The sequence below is a fragment of the Coenobita brevimanus genome, chromosome 63 (assembly GCF_032717465.1).
Source record: "Coenobita brevimanus isolate Jiangsu-jjx chromosome 63, ASM3271746v2, whole genome shotgun sequence".
In the NCBI taxonomy this organism is placed as follows: Eukaryota; Metazoa; Arthropoda; class Malacostraca; order Decapoda; family Coenobitidae; genus Coenobita; species Coenobita brevimanus.
In genome coordinates, this window is record NC_137016.1 from 40,742,622 (window position 1) to 40,765,533 (window position 22,912).

The following is a 22,912-nucleotide window of genomic DNA, read 5'->3' on the forward strand; positions in this document are numbered from 1 at the left end:
GTACAGTAGTGTCTTATTTAAGTACAGTATGTTCAGTTTTACGGACACCTTTACATAAATTTCTCTCTCTCTCTCTCTCTCTCTCTCTCATTTATTACACATCTCAGAGTTCCTTTTTCCCAGGCTTCCAGCAACAGTTAGGAAATAATTAGCTGGTTTTGGTAATATATTGACCTTCAAGTTCATAGAAAGCATCAGGTATGTTATGGCCACTTACAATATGAGGATTGATTGATTGACTGATATGAGAGTATTGTGCAGAATAAATAACTGAGAATAGGTGTTAAGAATGTCCTAAGCCACTGATAATATGACCACTACTTGTGCAGTGAGGACCAGCTGCGTCACAGTCTGGTCAACCTCAACACAGGCTCCACTTGGACACCGGTCACGCATGGCGATGATGATGATGATGACATGGACGGTATGGCGACTGTCATCCCACGCCAGAACCTTAATGTCAAGAATGTCACCCAGATTGAGAAGGATGCCATCTTGGTTTGCTACGAGAGTGAGTTGAATTCAGTCATGAGTGTTTAGTGGAATAGCTGTTTCCCACAGGCATTTATGAGGGAATTAAAAAAAAATAAATGTGGATGGCTTTTTGCCTGTGAGGTTGAGCCAGGCTTTCATGGGCTTGAATGATGGAGGGAGCAGTTGTCTAGCCCATTTTACGAGGAAGTATGTTAATATTTCTACTTTTATGCTTATTCAGCCCTGTTTCAGGATACTGCCTACCACATTTTTTTGGTGAGGCATAAAGTTAGGGCCATAAAGCATAGGTAGCTTAGAATATGATATATATTGGATTTCTTGAATTGATCATTTCCTGTTACTGTACTCAGTACTGTGTATGACTTCACAATGCAGCCATTCATTCTGATACTGTATTTCTTTGTAAATATATCTGAATAAGACTGTTACTGTTATTACATGTAATGAAATGTTATTACCTAGTATTCACTAGAACTGATGTATTTCAGATGTTGTAAGAGTAGTCAACTTACAAGGGAAGCTAAAGGAGAGGAAGAAGCAGACATCTGAATTAAGATTTGACTTCAATATAGATTCAATAGGTGAGATTTTGATGGTGTCTTAATGTAGTTGCTCTCTTACGCAAAGATTAACTGGGACCCAGAGCTGGTTGTTACTCAAAGAGTTTATAAATAAAAATTCAGTAATACAGTACCTAAGGCCTTATATTGTATATTGAAGTCACTGTTGAACATATTAAGCACAAATAGAAGCTGATGTACAGTGACTCCTTGTTTTCTGTGGCCAGTGTATTGTCGGCGGGGGAGGGGGAATGCAAAATGAAGCATACAAAATGTTTCATAACCATTGCTCTTTTTATTTATTGTGTCTTAAGTATATATATATATATATATATATATATATATATATATATATATATATATATATATATATATATATATATATATATATATATATATATATATATATATACTGGTATATCCATGTCTCCCTTTTAGTATTCTTTAATGTTTTTGCATACCTCATTTCATTCAGTTATTATCACAGTAGAGCTCAGAAACTATTAATTCTTGTTCAGTAATGTAATGCACAGTCCATATATAGGATACCCTTTAATTACCGGTATGTTTTATTTTGGTGTTGTGGTGGGCACCAAGCACCAGCTGATAGTCACCATAGAGCTTTAAAGATACTGTTTTACTCAGGAAAAACACAATTTGTTTGCCAACAGAGGTGTGCAAGTTGTGGAAAGAACCATGCAAATTTCACTGTGTAGAGATTAATACTGCTGCATAAAGCATGTTTCATGCAAAAAGAACAGTCATAAAATAAGACGTCTTTATATAATTGTCTACTAATTTCTTCAAGCAAGTAAAGTACCACATTCTGTAGCATCACATATACTTATCTGATAGAGTCAATTCAGATGCTGTCATGTTAAAAGGGGTGGCAAATCCCTGATCATGCACTTCTTCTCACAACATTCATCCAGCCAGCTCGATCTCTTGTCAGTCCCCTAGACTCACCGATTTCCATACCTCTCTTCCTCACACACTCATCCACCATATCCCTTCACCTTCTCCTTGGCCTACCTCACCTCCTTCCAACTTCAGATTCGCTCAGATATGCCATTTTCACTGCCCTATTGTTATCCATTCTCTCCATGTGACCATATCATCTCAGTACACTCTCTTCATTTCTGGTGTCCGCAGACTTCCTCACTCCACATTTTTCACGAATCACATTATTTTGTATCCTGTCCAGTCTCTGTACTCCACATACATTCCTCAGCAGTTCCATCTCCACTGCTGTCACTCTTGACTTATCATTTTCATGCCACATCATAGTCTCACATCCATATGTTAAAGTCGGAACTAACACTCCTTCATGTAATCCTCACGCAGCTGCAGCACTCAAGCCTTTGTTTCTTATAAAGGCCTTTATAGCACCAGCTACTGTCTTTCCTTGTGTCACTCTTTCCAGATCTTGTGCACATTTTATTTTATTTTCTATCACTGTTTCCAGGTATTTAAACTCTCACCATTTCCAGTCTCTTTCCATTCACTGTGACATCACACTGGGAGTCACTTTATCTCTCAGTTGCGATCACTTTAATCTTTTCTACATTTACTCTCAAGGCTTGATGCTCACAGACATCTGGAAAGCTCTGCACTAGTCTACCAGGCTCTTGTCCGGTATTTGCAAGTAGCGCAGCATCATCAGCATACAATGAATTTGAGATATTCCATCCATCACCAGTCATTACCAATGCCATCCCTCTCTCCATGACTCGTGTTTTTACTTCTCTCATCACCCCATCCATATATATATTGAACACCCATGAGGACGTCACACAACTTTGTTGCATGCCCACATTGATCATGAAGCATTCACTTAGATGCCCATTTACCCTTACACATGCCTCACATCCATCATAAAAACTCCTGACAGCACCTGGCAGTTTACCATCTACACCATACATGCGCAAAACCTACGATAAACCTTCTCTGTTTACTTTGTCGTATGCTTTTTCCAGACCCATAAATGCCATAAATACTTTACAGTTCTTCTCACAAGCCTTCACTATCTGTCTCACTGTAAATACTTGATTCACTTATTTTCTGGCTCCTAAAGCCTCCCTGTTCATGACTTACTAGGACTTCCGATGTATCTCTTACTTTCTCAATAATAATTCTTCCATATACCTTCCCTACAACACTTAGCAAACTTATCCCACAATAATTATGGCACTCACTTCGCCTACCTCTGTTTTTGTACAGGGGTACAATCACACCCTTTTTCCACTCTGTTGGCACATTTTCACTCATGCATGCCTTCTTACATATCTCCAACAAGTACTTCATTCAGCTGTCTCCATTACCCCTAATCATCTCTGCATACACCTCGTCAACCGCAGCTGCTTTCCCATTTTTCATCTGCTTCACAGTGTTCTTCACCTGTGCAAGTGTCATGTTTCCTGGCACTTCCTTCCTTCTCTGCACACCCCTAAAACCAATCATGGCTACAGCTGCTCTGCTCTCTTTGTTCCCATCCATCAAGCTTTCAAAATACAGTACTCTTATCATCTGGTCCTTACTTCATCCCCATGGGTTAATAACCTGCCACTTACATCCTTCATTCCGCACCTTGTTCCAGGATAACTTCCTATTTTCAGAGTAGTATGCATTCATTTTTCTTCCTAGGTCATTATTTACCTCCTCCTTTTTCCTCTTCACTAGTCTCTTTTCATGCTTCTTGCTCTCAGTATATTCAATTCTTATATCAGTTGAACCCCCGTTCTGTAACCACTCTATCCACTTCTTCCTCATTTCCTCCACTGCCCTCTGAACCTCTTCATCCCACCATGCCGTACCTTTCTTTTTTGTTGTTACTCCTGCCACACCACACACCACTTTAGCATTCCTAACTAAGTAATCCCTATATGCATTACACAGGCTGTCTAGATCCATTTCATTCCAATTTACTGATTCCCACTCCTCCCCTACTGTGGTCCTGTACTCACCTGCCTCTTCTTTGACCCTGAGCTTCTCAACTTTCAGTCTTTCTCCCTGACTGCTCCTCTCTCTCGTGGTCCACTTCACTCCTCTCAGCTTGATCTTGCACACCACAATCATATGATCTGACAGACCTCTACATAGTCCTCTCATGGCCCTCGTATCAACAACCATTCCCAGTATCGACCTATCTACAAGCATGTAATCAATCAGGCTCCTTTCAGCAGGATCCCCGTTCCCTCTATACCATGTATATTTACGTGCATCATTGTTTTTGAAATAAGAGTTGCACAACCTCCTTTCCTGACACATATCCTTCAGTTGCTTCCCATTATCATTTTCTTCTGGCACTCCATTACAACCCATAATGTCATCCTCAGGACCAGTGCCCACTCTTCCTCGTGTTGCCCATTACAATCACTTTATAGCCCCTGGGCATTTCTCCCACTGCTTCATCCAGCTCATCCCTAAACCTATCTTTCTCTGTCATCACACAGTTCATACACTACAATCACTGCCACTTTCACCTTCTCAGACTTGAACTTGACATACATACATCTCGAGCTGACACTTCTGCAATCTCTCATTCCACTCTACTACACTTCATTCATCAACAAAGCAACTCCTTCCTTGCATCTTCCTCACCTATTCATTCCCAATCTTACACATTTCACACCCTCCCACTCCTCCACTTCACACCCTCTTGTCCATGTTTTACACAGTGCCATCATTGCATATCTTGCACTCTTGAACACATTCACTACTTTCACCCTCTTGCACTTTTCATTCGCACCTCTCACATTCCACGTGGCCATGCGAATCTGCCCATGTGGTTGGGGCCCAGGGCAGGTATAGGGCCCTCCAAGGCTCAGATGAACCAGGATTCTGGGGGCCTGAATGATGAGCAAATGGAAGTGTGGCCCATTGGAATGGGCAAACTTGAGTTGTCTTGATATTGACTACACCTCACCCTGCCCTAGGGTGGGAAAGGAGGTCCGGATGATGATGATGATAAAGTACAGTACCATTGTTAGTGAATGTCAATAAACACAGTTTAAAAAAAAAAAAAAAAAAAAAAAAAAAAAAAAATGCTGCATTAATTGATAATTGTGTCCCTATGTCTGCCTGCAGTTTGCCTGACAGACAGTGTTCTGGCATTCCATGAACATGGGATGCAGGGCCGCAGCTTCAAGAACGGAGAGGTTACACAGGAGATCATCGATAATTCACGCCTCTTCAGATTACTTGGCTCAGACAGGTGAGGGGGTAGTTGCATGGGAGTCTCAGAGTTTGGTCTGCAAATGGCTGTTGATCTAGATATTAGGACCTTTATATGTGTATTCAGAACGTAAGAAGTTTGAAATGTGGAAAAATTGTAAGTGAAAGAACCAGGAAGCTTGGGATATACTAGTAGGTTTGGTCACAAGGTTAAGTCTATATGAGAAATTCATTTACTGTACAGAATTCATAGTTAGCACTCTCTCACTGTGGGTTCCTCATGCGCTGTAAGTTTCATGATGCAGCTGAAGTTGCTTAACGCTTACATCTTGTGCAGTTCTGGCTGTTCCCACAAAAATTGCATTCATAACTGACGTCTCATGCTGCCTTTCCTGCTTGTTAATGCATCACCCCATACTGCCAGGAACTTTGAGTGGAGTCAGCTAAATGTTGATGCTGCATCACCAGACTTCTTGTAGCATTGCAGTTAGTTTATACAACATTTTTTGTGTATGTGGCACTAGGCATCTTTCTGTTTTGTTTAACTATGGTAAATTTTGATGATGATGATGATTATTATTATTATTATGATTATCCATCCATCCATCATCCAATCCTATATCGCCCCATGAGAAGCTTAGGAACCTGGGGCTAGGCAAGTAGGTCCTGACAATTAAGATGAGAGTGGCCAGCCTCACTCATCCCTGAGAGGCATTATGAGAGCAATAAACCCCAGCCACCCCTTGGATATAAGCCTACACAGGCTTAATCCGATTGGAGGACCTTAATTACCCACCAAACCACCAGGCGTCATAGTTTGGTTACAGTATATGGTTACCACCCAGCATAGTAAATGGTTTCCTGGAGTACAGGAAACCATTTGGTTTGTCACTCAATGTAGAGTTACCGATAGGCAGAAGGAGGAGGAGAAAATGAAGGAAAGAAAGACAGAAGAGAGAGTGCAAAGCCATCCGTAGGCAGAAGGACGTGGAGAGAATGAAGTAAAGAAAGACAGAAGGGGAAGGAAGGAGGAGAGGAAAGGGCAGACACCCGAGAGCAGCACTGCATCGAGTGAGTGGATGGTGAGCGCCCCCACCTACTATAATACATATATATATATATATATATATATATATATATATATATATATATACTGTATATATATATATATATATATATATATATATATATATATATATATATACTATATATATATATATATATATATATATATATATATATATATATATATATATATACTGTATATATATATATATATATATATATATATATATATATATATATATATATATATATATATATATATATATATATATATATATATATATATACACACACACACACACACACACACACACACACACACACACACACATATACAGTCACTGCTCGTTTTACATTGGGGTTACGTCAGGTCACACCTTATCGTATACCGATTTTATCGTAAATCAGGAGATTGAACCACATTCTAAAAGGGGGGTTACATCAACTCAGCTTCCCAAAGTCACCTACCCAAGACTGAAATAAAAATGACAACCCACCTTAATCACTTCCTGTGTCGGTCCAAGTCGTCTCCAAGACCAAAACAAACACTATCACACCAATAGAGGCGGCGTTACTCACATACAGTAAATCGTTGCAACAGCACACCAATCACACTTGCGTGACGTTGGCCTGGTGCTACACAATGTATAGGCCTACTGTAGCACGATGCTTGGCTGAAAGGTGACGATAGCAGGGGGGGGCACACGTGAACAAGTGAAAAAGACAGGGTTTTGAAGGGATGGCGGGACCACAACTGAACCAAAACAATGCTCTGCACGCTGGGGCTGCCATCTTGCCTGAGACAAGCAACTGTCGCCTTGCGTGTGCCTGGCACTTCATACGAAATTTTCCGAGGGCAATATCGTTATAATGGGAAACTCATCAGAAATCGGATTTTGGGGTGGAACTTTCTTGTTATTGTTGTAGCGAATTATCGTAAACCGAATCAATGTAAAACGAGTATTGACTGTATATATATATGTGTGTGTGTGTGTGTGTGGTAGGTGGGGGCGCTCACCATCCACTCACTCGATGTAGTGCTGCTGTTGGGTGTCTGCCCTTTCCTCTCCTCTATCCTTTTTTCCTTCCATCCTCTTCTGTCTTTCTTTCCTTGTCCTTCTGCCTACTGGTGACTTTACACTCCCTCTTCTGTCTTTCTTTCCTTCATTCTTTCCTCTTCCTTCTGCCTGTGGGTGACTCTACACTGAGTGACAAGCCAAATGGTTTCTTGTACACCAAGAAACCATTTACTATGCTGGATGGTAACCATATAACCAAATTTTGGTGCCAGGTGGTTTAGTGGGTAAGTATTGCACTCCAATCGGATTGAGCTAGTGAAGGTTTATATCCAAGGGGTAGTTGGGGTTGATTGCTCATGAAATGCCACTGAGGGATGAGTGAGGCTGGTCACTCTCATCTTAATTGTTGGGACCAACTGCCTAGCCCCGGGCTCCTACGCTCCTCATGGGGCAATGTAGGAATGGATGATGGATGTATATATATATATATATATATATATATATATATATGTATATATATTACGGTATATACTGTATATAGTGCCACTGTACATCGTAGACTTTTAAGTGAAGGATTGACTGAACAAGGCTTCCTGAACGTAGTTTATGTAACAGAAGAGCTGCTTGTCCCATTTGTGCCCTCCCTCATAGCATAACTTCTCTTGATGCAGGAATTTCCGGGATACCTATCGACCAGACCTGATGCTAAGGTACTGAGCATGGTATTGCTGCAATTGTTGGCCTTTTCTCCTTCCTCTCCTGCAGAACTCCAAACCATCTCTCACTTCATGTCCCTCATAACTCCCAACTACTTGCATTTTTCCTACAGAACTCCAAACCGCCCTTCACCATTATTTCCCATGGAACCCCATTGGTTGAAACTTAGAGGATGGAGGAGTAGCTAGGCCCTATGTTCTTTGATGGACATTTATGGAATGTTTCTGATTATTAAATGTGATGAACCTGAATCCCACATTACCTAGTGCAGTAACCAGTGATAAAGAGAGACCACTCATGTTTTATCTTCTTCATTGTCTTCAGAAACTAACATTGAAAATTGGGGTCCTGCCTTCCCTGTCCTCTTGTAACCTTTTAACATACAGTCATGTCATTCACATACCAGCTTCAGTCATGTCATTCACATACCTGCTTCAGTCATGTCCAGTGCTTATAATGTTTCAGTTACTGGAAACTTGCCTACACATTCACTTTCTGTGATTTAATAATATGGCCAAACATACCTGTGTATATGGTTATCCACAGAGTCTGTCAGGAGTGAAGATTTTATTGGTTAGCATATTACTGTAACTAAAGGAAGCAAGTGTGGAAGCAGCCACTTGTTTTCATGTGATTGCTAGGACTTGTGGAACACATAATTATGGGTAAATGAAATATTTCATGGTAAATGACTATGGCAGATATCTTAGATATTGTGTAAAACATCGTTATAGAGCACTTTTGACATCAGAGTAAATCAGCCACTTTAACGTCTTTAGGCCAAGGCAGTTTATTCATGCTACCATCAGACATTTTCACTCATTTAAGGAGACATCTGGATGTGAAGTGGTGGGTGTAGAAACATGTATGTTTATCCTTTCAGCTCATTAATGTCTTTCCTAAGCTGAATGTAAACATCCAGAACGAGTAAAATATTTAAAATATGTCATTGTCATGAAGGGGTTTACTTTGTGGTATTTATTTGAACTTGCCTTAGTACTGTAATGGTATTTTCCACAGCCATTGAAAGAACTGAACTGACGTCCCAGCTTATTCCTCCCCAGAATTGATGCATCATTAAGAGTTTGTGGAGTGCTGAGTTGACGTTGAATGTATTGAAGTGGATAGTGTGTTCATCTGCTTATTTTAAAGAACTTGCCTCCATGTTACTAACATTGACTTTCTCTCTCTCTCCGTAGTTAACATATTGTTATGTGTTTGTGCAGTGCAGTGTGTGAGATGACTCTAAATGGATTGAACTGGATTGTGTCATGTTTACCTGTTTAAAAATTGATCCTGTTTTGCTGAGGTTGATATTTTGTCTCTCTCCATGGATACTTTTTATTATGAGTTTTTGCCGTGCAGTGTTTGAGATTACCTTGAATAGATTGAACTGGATGCTCATTGTCTTTACCTATTTACAGCTTCTCCCTATTTTGATAACATTACTGTACCATCTCTTTCTCTCGCATCATAGAGAATAGTTTTTATTAAGACCTTGTGCAATGCAGTGTATGAGGTGACCTTGAATGAATTGAATGAATTGGATGCTGTTTTGTTAACTAATTTAAAACTTGTCCCTGTTTTGATAATATTGATATTTTTTCTCTCAGTACATAATAGATTTTTATTATTTAACATTGTTAGAAAGAAAATGATTAATTTATAAAAAAAAAAAAAAAAAAATGGCGGTGCAACAGCCAGGGTCATTTGCTGCCAGTTGGAAAGGGAAAGGAGATTAACTGTAATGCTGAGTAATTCTTTGGTATTGAATGGAACCGTTAGCTACTTGCTCACATAACTGTAGTTGGTGGCAACCATCATCCACTCAATTTGTTTTATTTATTGTTTTATTAATTTTTTAATTATTATCCTTTTTATTTTAGTGCAAGGAAAAAGGAACCAAAGACTTGAGGTATTGTTTACTTTTCCCTTTCTCATTCTGTCTCAGTGTCTGCCCTCCTGTATTCCAACTTCTCACTTTCCATCCTATCACTTCTGTGTGTGTGTGTGTGTGTGTGTGTGTGTGTGTGTGTGTGTGTGTGTGTGTGTGTGTGTGGCTCTACATTTAGTGGCAGTTCTGGTGGTTTCCTGTAACCCAGGAAACCATTTACAGTGCTGATTGGTAACCATAAAACCAAATTATGGGGCGATGCAGAGCCTACTATTGTGCCTCTGTAGCTGGGTGGAGAGATGCAAATGCATTGTCCATCCAGGAACCAAACATCCACACCATTGCCAATGTTTTGTTATGGTGAGGTGCCATCAGCTGCAAGGAAACAGTGGTTCACTGTACAGGAATGGCCCAGCATGCTTGTAGTAGATGGATGTGCTTGGCCAGACAGACTAGGGGTTGTTAACAACAGCAACACAGTTGTAGCTTTTATTTTGCTCATAGGAAGTTAACTCCATTAGTACCAGGATGCCATTTCATTATATGCTTTCTATCTGACAGTTTTATTCAGTTTTGGAGAGATTTTGAAAATGGAGGGGTTAGGTATAGCCTCCATTAACGCCTTCACTAATTCAGTTATCTAAGCTGAATAAAATACCACATTGTAGTCGGGTGGCAACAAGAATAAAATATTTGTATTTTAAAAAGTCATGGTATTGAAGGGATTATTTACACATTTCTTGTGTTTGAAGGTACTGTAGATCCTGTTGTACTGTACTGGATAGTATGAAAATGCTTAGTCAGAAAGTCAGGACAAGCTAAACGTCTGGCCTAAAACTTCAGCAGCTTCCAGACTTTATACTGGTTTGTTATGGAAGCAGGATAGGAAGGTTGTTGGTTCACTGAAAGTGGTGATGAGAAGTAGGGAGGTGAGTATGGAAGTAAGAAGTCACTGCATGATAGTATTGTGATCCCTACCCTGACGTATGGAAACAAGCTGTGGACCTTGCTAGAGGGGAACAGGTCAAGAGTGAGAGCAGTGGAAATGAGTTACCTGAGAGGAGCATGTGGAGTGACGTGGAGGGACAGGTTGACGAATGAAGAAGTGAAAGAACGTTGTGGGGTGGATGTGAATGTGATTGAGAAAATCAGGAGAAATACACTGAGGCAGTTTGGACATGTGGAGAGAATGGAGACTGAAAGACTGACTAAGAAGGTGTATGTAGGTGAAGTGAAGGGAGGTGGAGACCGAGGATGAGGTGGAGTGATGGAGTTGAGAGGTATATGAGGGAAGGGGGAGTGAGTTAGGGGGGGTGGTAGTCAAATAGTAGGTGACAGCAACTTGGTGGCGTTTTGTCTTCGGCCACCCTTTGTGGGATTAGGGTGTCGGGCTATAGATAGATAGATAGAGTTCTGGAATCATACAGAAAATATGATTTTTTTGCATGTTAGCATAATATTAGTTGAAGAGCCAGGCAGGACAGAGGTGAGACTGTGGGTGTGAGCTTGGCAACAGTATTGATGTACAGCACTAACAGGGTTGATCGTGGGGTTAAAATTAGAGACCAGGTCTGCCATTTCCTCTCCTCCTTCTTTCCTTCCTTCCTCTTCTGTCGTTCACTGCATCATTCATCCCTTGTCCTTCTGCCTATGGATGGCTTTGCACTCTCTATTCTGTCTTCTATCTATCTATCTATATATTGCCAGACACCTCAGTCCCGTTTGGGGTGGCCACAAACAAATCGCCTCCAAGTCGCCCTGTCCCCCGCCATTTCACTGCCCTGCTCCCAACTCACACCCCCCTCTCTCATATACCTCTCCACCTCGTCCCTCCATCTCATCCTCGGCCTCCCCCTCCCTCTTCCCCCCTCCACCTCACTCACATACACTCTCTTCGACAGTCTTTCACCCTCCATCCTCTCCACATGGCCAAACCACCTCAGTGTGTTCCTCATAACACTTCCTATCACATCCACATCCACACCACAACGCTCCTTTATATCTTCATTCGTCAGCCTGTCTCTCCACGTGACTCCACAGGCTCCTCTTAAATAACTCATTTCCACTGCTCTCACTCTTGACTTGTGTCCTTCCAACAATGTCCAAGCTTCACTTCCGTACGTTAGAGTTGGTATCACAATACTGTCATGTAGTAACTTTTTCACTTCCATGCTCACTTCCCTGTTTCGTATCACTGCTTTCAAAGAACCAGCAACCTTTCTTCCCTGCTGTACCCTTTCAAGCACTTCACCCTCTGTCTTTCTTTCCTTAATTCTGTCCTCCTTCTTCCTATGAGTGACTCTACACTGAGTGGCAAGCCAAATGGTTTCCTGTACACCAGGAAATCATTTACTACGCTGGGTGGTAACCATATGACCAATTATGGCACCTAGTGGTTTAGTGGGTAATTACGGTGCTCCAATCAGATTGAGCCAGTGAAGGTTTATAGCCAAGGGGTGGTTGGGGTTTGTTGCTTATGTAATGCCACTCAGGGATGAGTGAAGCTGGTCACTTTCATTTAGGCAGAACCAATTTGCCTAGTCACGGGCTCCTACGCTGCTTGTGGGGCAACGTAGGATTGGATGATGGATGGATGGATAAGTCTTCAGAAAAGTATACAAGTTGTCTCATGTCTTTTAAACTGTTGTCTTTGGTGTGCATGTCTAACTAGCCATGGCTTATATGGCCAGTTAATAGGTTACTATGTTCACTTTAACATAGCTTAAAATTACTATCTCTTCATCTTGAAGGCTGAGCTGTATAAAGGTATTGACACAGGTACAAGTATATGGTGCTCATCACCAAGAAGTGTTATGGAAAGGATGTAGAGCCATGTTATTTATTTATTTTTTTTTTATTTATCTATAGTCCTGCTAAACAACACATGGTTATAGTCTGGAAAAAGTTCTGTGAGTAGGATGTAGAGCTATTATAGAGTATTATTTTATTCTGTCACTGAGCTGCAGTGCAACAGATTGATGAAAATCACTGCCAAGTTGAGGTTTACAAACCATACACCACTGCTTACTAACACACTGTGCCCTACCTTGCCATGCCTTCTTAACATACCACGCCGACCCCACTGCACTAACACTCTACGCACACTGGCCACTACGAGGGCAGCGTGGTGACGGTATCGAGTCGTAATACTGAGTTGCGGGACAGTGACCAGGGAGTCAATCTCTACGTGCTGGCAGGACACGAGAACAGTTATTAAGACTCCACACTCAAGCAAGGACAGGAGAATGGTTATTAAGGCTCCACACTCAGTACAGGTCTTTGAGTCTCGTCCTGCTTGATGGATGTCCGCATGGATTCGTCTACCCTTGTTAATTACAGGTGGTCCCCAACTTACGATTGGGTTAAGTTCCAAGAAACTGTTCATTGAAAATGCATTTAATACACCAACTGAGCATCATAGCCTAGCCAAGTCTAGCAAGCATTTTAAACGTGCTTAGAACTCTTACATTAGCCTACAGTTGGGCAAAATCATTAACACAAAGCCTATTTTATAATAAAGTGTTGAATATTTCATGTAATTTATTGAATACTGCACTGTACTGTACTGAAAGTATGAGATTGTAAAGTCGAAAATTCTTAAGTCGACCATTCGTAAAGTGGGGACCGCCTGTATTTTACATTTCTTTTTGCTGGACATCCATTATGTTGTAGAAGTTTTATTGCAGTTGCTGTACCTAGCATTTTTACTGGTACAGGAATTACCATACCCTTTTTTTTTTTTTTTTTTTTTTTTTTTTTTTTTTTTGCATGAAATAAGAGAGGTGTCTTGGTGAGACTGAAATTGAAATATTTTCTTGCATATTATGTCTTCCATAGAATATAATGTGCTTGGTGAGTAATAACAGTGTACTCACTGCTGAGTTTTGCTGGGCACTTGCAGTTGTACAAATATGCAGTTGGTTATTTCATACCTTAAGTGCCCAAAACTTATGTTTATACACACACCTGCATATTCTAATCATGCAGGGATTAAACAATCCTGCCTTGATGGTGAGCACCTAGTAACTATTATCATTTATCTTCTGTAGCATATAATCAGTTTGACATATATGCTTCCTCTTTTTAATACAGTAATAATGCTAGGATGCTTTGACAGTGCCCTGTGTGTCTTATATGTGGGATGCTATTTATAGGGTGCAGGATTTAAAGGGTGAATAAAGGGAGTTTCCTGTGAATTCTTGTCACAGATTAGTTTTCCAGTAAGTTATTAACCATTTGCTTTCTGTGGACATACCGTTATTTTTCTCAGGCTCCCACAACATGATTTTGTTCCTGTAAGAGAAATTGTATTACAGTAGTTATAGGGGAAAAAAACATCTTTAGTCAAATTTAGAATGCTCATATTTTCCTTACCAGAATGTAATAGTCTGGGATTAGCTTCAATAATATATCCAAGTGCATCCATAGAAGGCAATAGAAGTACTGCTTAGGATATATAGCATTATTCATGCCATATACTACAGTATATGCTTGCTGAATGCTGGCCAAGATTCCCAGTGGTTACAGTCTTTCAGATCTAAATTTCAAGCTAGAGCCTTGTCTGTTGTGAAAACACTGTGTAAACTATGCAAGGCCAGAATCTGGAGCATACTCATGGAGTGTAGGCATTGAGTCCCCTCAGTGCTTTCATTCCAGTCTGTCATGATATTTTTATCAATATGGAATAAATTGGAAGATTATACACGTGCTTGAAGGGATTAACTGCTTTTGCAATTTTGGGTTGTGTACAGAGTTTCCCTGACCAGTTTTTTCTTCATTGATCGTACTATACACTGAAGCAAACAAAAATGAGTCAAAAATAAATTTATAATGTTTTCACCTTGCCAAGGCATTATTTACTGTACAGCATATATATATATATATATATATATATAGAGTAAACCCTGTATAATTCGGATTAATTGAGGGGAACCCTATGTCGAATTATCCAGAAATCCGAATTATTGGAGCTCATGCTTGCCCCTATCCCCAAATCACACCCACGCTCATTAAAACATGGGTGTTTCACAAAAACATTGAACAGTACAGTATATTATTACTTTATACTCAAAGAGTGCATAATACAGTAAATAAAATAGTGTCAAACCTTGATAATGAAGTCTTGCAACACAGTAGTAGAGTACAGTACACTTAACTGTACCGAAGGTACTGTACAGTTCTTAAAAATTACATTTATTACTACACTTATCTCTATAAAAACTGTTCACTTCCACTTATCACTGGAATCCCTTTCGCACTTGTCTTGCTTAATACGAATTTCTATCCAAATTAAAATTATTTGTCTGGTGGTCAGAAAAGATCCGAATTAACCAATTTCCGAATTATTTGGGTTCGAATTAGAAAGGGTTTACTGAATATATATATATATATATAATCAAATAAATCTTGAGAATAACATATTGTATTGCTTTTCCAAGCACATCTTGAATTGTTTCTCATGTGATCTTAATTGGTAAGCCAAGGATTTAATTCCCCAGGGATTTTTTTAAAGTGTTTTATATGTTGGTTTATGTTGTTTAGTTTAGTCAATTTTTAGGTCTGTAAATATGGGTTATTTAACAGTTTGCGGTCTTCTAGATGTAGTACTGATGCAGAACAAATAAAGAAATTGTTAGGCCTGTCTCATGGCCCCTGGATGAACTCTGGAGTTGTACAGCCGCAAAAGCCACAGTGACTGGTGGTTGTGGCAGCATGATGTGGTGGTAGCTTAGCCTTGCATGTGGCTGCCTTATGTCATCTTGGCTAGTATCCTTGTCAGTTAAGGGAACTCCCTAGCACCTCTTCGGTACTTATTTCTGCATCTGTGATGTTAATTTTCTCATAATGTTATAGAGTAAAGCCTCATTGTGTTGGTGATGTCATCCCTAACTTTTCCCATGTTAATGTGACTGTAAATTATGGGAAACTGACAGATTAGTTGAACTTTAAAAGCTAGCTTTTCTGAAAAGTTCTGTAGACTTAATTAAAAAAAAAAAGTTAAAAAAAAATTGCAACAGAAAATGTGGAGTTGCTGTATATACCTTATATTCTGTGTTGATACCAAAAGGACAGATGACATACAAGAGAACAGTAATGTATATCACAGTGTGCAAATTCAGTCACTGAGGAAGATGTGCAGGAAACCCTGTCATGGGAAGCTCATAAGAATACTTGCCATCCAGGGGTGGAATTCTTAATCATATTACAGTAGATTCCCTGTTATGACTATGATTAGTTTTACAGGAAGGACATGTGAAGAGGATGGAGAGTGAGAGACTGATGAGGAGAGTGTATGTGAGTGAGGTGGAGGGGGGAGGCCAAGGATGAGATGGAGGGATGGAGTAGAGAGGTACAGTGAAAGAGGGGTGTGTGTGCTGGGAGCAGGGCAGTGAAATGGCGGGAGACAGAGTGACATGGAGGTGATTTGTTTGTGGCCACCCCTTATAGGATTAAGGCATCTGGCAATAGATAGATAGATAGACAAGGAAATAAGTGTAGAGTTGTCCCATGTCATGTGTTTCTTATAAAAGGAGAGAGAGGGGGGGGGGGAATTAATATTATGAATAGAAAATTCTCATAGATTATCTGTTTGCTGCTGAAAAGACAGAAAGGAGAGGACAGACTTTTCCAGTGTGTCTAGTTCTTCTGCAAAAAACAAGTCAGAATTATGACAGGGAATCAGTCATAAAAATCTCTGAATTCCACTCCTCTCCAGTAGCACTCACTACCTCACTTTATTTTTCTCTCCTTCTAGATCCGAGTTTTACCGTTGAATGCTCAGCCTGGACAGTTCCTTATTTTTATATGTCATGTTGGTGTATATATTCTGAAATATATAAGGTATTTTTATATAATTTAAAACTAGTCTTGCTATTATTAACTTTAAAACCTGAGTTAATTATGGTACAGTAGTTTAGTTAGCTATCAATACTCTTTAACACTGAGGAATGTCTTTATGTTAACATTCCTAAATAAAGGGCATAGCTTTTGATTCATCATTTTGACTTTTTCAGTCTTATTATATACTTCTGTATTTAATTATTTTTTGTTACCTTCAGACAGTTTATTTAAGCTTTTGAGGGACCAATTGTTGTGATGGGTGGAAATAATCACCATGTACCACATTACAGTCTGGTAGTAAAGATAAAATAATAAGTACATCATCAGACTGAAGAGGTTAATGCATTGTACAGTTGTGGACAAGAATACTGCTTCACTTTTAGTCCAGCAGTTAAGAAACTCATACACAGTATTTTTAATCCCTGTCAGGCCGATTCATTGTAAGGTAGTTTACCTCCCCCGGGTCTTTATTTTATCACTTGTGTAAATTGTCCCTTAAATGAGGCTTGCAGCTTGGCCTGTGCAGACCTTCATTGTTCGTCATGAGGTCTGCATCTCTGCAAGGGTTAAAAGTTTGTTTGGCTCAGATCACAATATAGTATGATCTCACAAGTCCAAAATGCATGAGTTAAAGACTACAAAAAACTGAACATTTTTGGAAAGTAGAATCATAACTATGAGAAAATCATGTCACAAATAGCCTACAGTATCTTAAACAATAAATGCAATAAAGTACCTTGTATTTGTACTGTATCATCTATTGTTATACTTGTCCACAATAAACTATCTTCAAGTTTGCACTGACGGTGTGAAGATAAATTTTATCAACACCCTTCTGTTACATGAAGGGGGAGGGGGGAATGAGGTTTTTGGAAATTGGACTTCCTGTCGTGGGAGTTTGTACTGTTCTGTAATTGTGCTGGGTCACCTAAGTTATTGCATCAACTTGTTATATATTGTAATGAAGTGTATTGATAAGTCTGCAACTGTACAAGGATAGGCATAACTGCATTGCATCCATGTTCACCTGATCTGTGTCTTGGCCCCAGATTCTGATACTGTATAGGTAATTGGGATTATGTCCATATAGGTGGTGTAGGAGACTTTGTGGCACCTCTTCGTTAGTGACTTATTTTTCATATTATGCCTTAACATTCTGTTGTTTGTTGTTTATAGCTCTTAATACTGACATGATGTGGTGCATGAAGGTTGCTGTCTTGTGATGGCACCAATATAACCAAGTGGTTCTGCTGTCTGGCTATACAAATGTCCCTCATCTACTTCCCAGTCTCCCAGAAGGAAGATGGTAGACTGCTGTAAAAGGGTAGCCCAAGTTTCTAGCCCACTGGGGTCACATTTCAGAGGAATCGAAGGCTACAACTACTATTATTGTAATAGTGACATACTGTAGTTTTGCGTCAGCAATATAACAAGAGGATATTAAGGTATAATACGCAGAATAATTTAGTAATGTAGAGTATTATTATGAAATCTTCAGGGCCTCTCAGAACTATACCTCTTGCCCCACAGGATTATCACACTGGAGAGCCGACCATCATCTATGATTGAGTGTGAGAGTGGGACAATGACCGAGGCCAACCAGGGGGTCAACTTGTACATTTTGGCTGGCCATGAGTCCAGCATGTACTGAAATTCGAGAAATGAATCCCTGGTCTTCGCTCAACACTCAGGATGCGTCAGTGTCTATGGTAATTAGATCAGTGGAAGGTGGTAAATGATACTCACTCCATATGTAGGTGAGAGAAAAGGTTGGGATAGTGGTGATAATGATCAGGAGATTGAGGAAGAGGAGAAGGATGATGGTGATGGAACTTGATAAATGAAGCCCTACCCCATCTGTACTATAGGTGGAGGAAAAAGGTTGAGATGATGATGATGCAAGATGGTAAATATATCCTCTCCCCATCCGTATCTGGGAAAGGTTAGGATGGTGACGGAACTTGGTAAGTGAAACCACACCTCTCCCTGGGTGAGGGAAAAAATAATTAGAAAGGTTTTGATAATATTGGTGGTAAACAAAAGTGTGGCAGTTAATGTGAATTATTGAGGACTAAAAAATTAAACCAACACTTCAGACAAAAATGTAATTAGCAGTAATTGATTGTTATGGTTAATGAACATGAAATCTTTCAGTGAAATCTGAGAAACAAAAGCAACGCTTGAGAATAAATTTGTAATTGGCATTAAGTAATTATTCTGGATACTGAACATCAAATCCTCCAGTGAAATTGTTGATGCCACAGACCTGCCTCAGGCCTTTGCTGGAAAATGCATGTACCGGACTGTACTCATCCCTGATATGACTGTATTCACATTGAGCAGGTGAATTCCTTCATGCAGGTGTGTCCTCTAGCTCTTTCAGTGTCTCTCATAACATAGACATATTAAAGCTGAAAATTCACTGTGTATTATAGGAGTGATTACAGAGAGTGGAATTTCATTGTATCATAGGATTGATAATAAGCTGAAATTTCACATTGACAGGGGTGATAAAAGAAACTGAAATTTCACTATTATAGGAACAATAACAAGCTGAAATTTCTCTGTATTATAAGAACAGTAACAAAAGATGAAATTTCACTGTATTATATAGGAATGATAACAAGCTGAAATTTCTCTGTGTATTATAGGAATGATAAAAAGCCGAAATTTCGCTACCCGGTATGTATTATAGGAATGATAAGTTGAAATTTCACTGTTATAGGAATGATAACAGAAGCTATTTCGCTGCATGTATAGGAGTGATAAGAGGTTGTAGTCACTCTTGCTATAGAACCCATACTGAGCGGTGCAATCAGTGACCAAGTGAAGGACTTGAATGACTCTTACGGCTTGGTCAGGACGTTGCTTGCAGTGACCCCCGGCAATTATGCTTTCCAGTGCTAAGTTAACAGGACCAAGTTAGCTTACTGCCCCAGAAGGACTATGGTCTTTTCACTTTAACTTGGACTGATATTGACATCTCTCCATCCTCTGAGCTGTAACAAGAGATTAACTTAAGAACATAGCATTAGTCATGAAGAAGTATTACAGAAAGACCTGAGAGCCATAGTGTCACTGTGCCATCGAGCCACAGGAAATAAGCTGGAAAACGACAAAAATCTCTGCCAAGTTAAGGTGAAGGAACTATAGTTGGCTCGTCAAGTGATATATATACAGTAGTTAATATTCAAAGCCTCGGCTGCAGAATAGTTCCCAGATATGTTCATATAAAATGATGTGGTGGTGGCCTAAGAGGACTCCCGATTCTCGGATCTTGAGGAATTGGCATTTTTGCTTGTGATTTATTATTGGATCACTCAGTATGAGCTATGTACCAACAGGTAAATTATTGAGACCCTCCACGCCGTTGACGTCATTTGCGTTTCATTCTTGCTGTCTCCTGATGTTTTTATTAGTTTTGGTGAGAGCTTTTGTAATGGAGGAATTTCACTGAAACCCATCCTTTGCTCATATAAGGCCAGTCAGGGGCAAGCAAGGCTGGCCACCCTCACCTTAAGTGTCAGGACTGAGTTGCCTAGCCTGGAGCATCAATGCTTATGATGTGGCAGAAAAGATTGGACATTAAATAGAATAAATAAAATTGTCAGGAGATTGCAAGTTTAAAACAGAAAAAAACGTCCTCAAGCTGAAGGAGTTCAACCTATTTTATTCTACAGGGTGACATCTCAGTATTAGGGGTTGGTGAACCTTGCCCATTAGGAATACTGTATTGTCCTTAGTTTATTGCAGTGGTGTATTGTATAAACAGGATTTATTTTTTAAATTTATATAGGATTGAGAAATTTCTTGCACTTCCAAATTTGACAGTGGCTCAACAGGAGTACAAACAAGTTTTGCATATCATTACTATAAATCCTCCTACATGAAAGCCCATATTCTTGTTGACTGAGGAAGTTTCAAAACGCATCTTCCTTACCACAGTATTTCTGCATACAGCAAGTTAATGATCTCCTGTATTTTATTTGTGCAATCCATGTTGATATTACTTAAGCATGAATAACATACAGGGGAGTATGAAGGTGAGGTATGCAAAATACATGGTGGTCCATAAATACGCAGTGCTAGAAACTCACTTGGTGGTGTCTTTTGTGTTGCAAGGATGTCTCAGTCTGTTGGTAAGGGGGTGGGTGTTGCAGTGGGAGTAGGAAGTAAAAAGTGATGCAGCGTAGAAACTTGATAACACTGAGTGAGCCATCCAGCAACAAACAAGAAATTGCCTGGCAGAGTAGAAGAGTAGCATTATGTATGGGCCACTGTGTTTATCATTAAGTCAGAAGTGCTAGAAGACCTAAGCTAATGAGAATACAGGGCCACAGTGTGTTACCCGTTGCATTGATCCGAGCGTGTGACATCTCTAAAGGTCACCAGTTGGCATGGCTGGTGTACGTAGACTATTTTGGTGAAGCTGTGTCCCTGCCTTTCAGCAGGTTCACACGTCATTATAAATTGTAACTCTTCCTCCCAAAGACAGTAGATGTGTAGTGTGTTTATGTTATTTAGCAGTTCTTTGTAGGTCTGTACCATATTTTGAACATGTGCTTCAGAGTATGGAATGCAGTATCAAATTCAAGCCATAAAAAAGGCAATGTGAGTTTTTTTCATTTTCTTATTGATGGAAAAAATAATGATTTCACGCTAAAGGAAAGTCTTCTGAGTGGCTCAGGATAATAGTTTATAACTGTGTACAGAATAAAGATCATTTGTAATATAACTTTAATGGAAAATGATTAGGTACTTGACTGTTAAAAGCAGACTGAATGTAGAAGGTCATAGGGACTCCATTTGAAAGACCATTATTATTATTATTATTATTATTATTATTATTATTATTATTATTGTTGTTGTTGTTATTATTATTACTACTACTGCTATTACTATTACAACACACCCTTGTTATGTGATCAGCCAGTATGCTATGAATCACTTATATGGTGACTAAAAAGTTAGGACCTTTTTTCAATGTCCAGTCAAATTCCATTTATATGATCATTATGATCCTGTACAGAGCCTCACTGGTTAATATACGAACATTATTTCCACTTTTATGATCGCCAGCAGACAAGCTTAGTCATTTGTCTGTTTTAAGATGTTCTTTAAGTCAGTCACTGTCAGGCGGGTTCATGTCAGTGATGGAACAGTAGCGTGGTGTTGGGAGTTCAAGCAGATGAAATGCGGTGAACTGAAACAACTACCAGTTTAGTTGAGTTGGAAACTTGTTTTCAGACTGTTGGGTGGATGATTCTTGGCCAAAAACGTATTCCTGTTGAACCCGTGATGTAATTGACACGATATATGAAAAATCGTTAAGCGATGAATATTTTCAAATCCGTTCTCATTGCAAAATGAGGGTGTGCTGTATTATTATTATTATTATTATTATTATTGTTGTTATTATTATTAGTCTTTTATTTATTATTACTGTATTATTTTATGTATTATTATTATTATTATGTCTGGACATTGCTACTCCTCACTCGGCCCTAAGGTTGGTAAGGAGGTCTGGATGATGATGATGGTGATGATGATGATGATTATTATTGTAATATTGTTATTATTATTATAATTATTATATTTTATTATTATTATTATTATTATTATATTTTATTATTATTATTATTATAATTATTATATTTTATTATTATTATTATTATTATTATCAGCATCATTATCATATCATCATCATCATTACTAATATTATTACATTATTATTATTATTATTATTATTATGATTCTTATTATTAATATTATATTATTATTATTATTATATTATTATTATTGTTATTGTTATTATTATTATTTTTATTATTATTATCACTTTTTTCAGTAAACATAAATGCATACTTACATGGGTAATATAGAGTGTTGCCAACTCAGCCTGAGAGCATAATCCTAGATCTTTGTGAGCATTAGGGATATCCAGATTTCTGAGCACATCGTAAACAGTATAGTAAGACCTCTTTATTCCATCCTCCAATACTTCAGCCTTGGCTCCAGCAGAACAGTATACAGTAAGTTTTTAGTACCTGTATTGGATGTCTTTTAAAAATATTCTTTTGTTCTTTTAAGTGCAGAGTAGGGGAAGAAAAATTGCCCATTAAACTTCAGTACACTAGGTATTTGATTCA

The 22,912-nt window shown here is 39.0% G+C and overlaps 1 protein-coding gene across 1 annotated transcript in view; it reads left to right on the top strand.

Annotated features, from left to right (window-relative positions):
* The window catches only part of hppy (MAP4K3-like protein hppy), a 104,667-nt gene extending 86,253 nt beyond the window's left edge, over positions 1-18,414 (top strand). The window contains exons 21-24 of the mRNA XM_080276052.1: positions 330-511; positions 984-1,076; positions 5,142-5,268; positions 18,294-18,414. Of these exons, the coding sequence (XP_080132178.1) occupies positions 330-511; positions 984-1,076; positions 5,142-5,268; positions 18,294-18,414 (523 nt within the window). The remainder of the gene's footprint in view (positions 1-329; positions 512-983; positions 1,077-5,141; positions 5,269-18,293) is intronic.
* Positions 18,415-22,912: the final 4,498 nt, after the last annotated feature.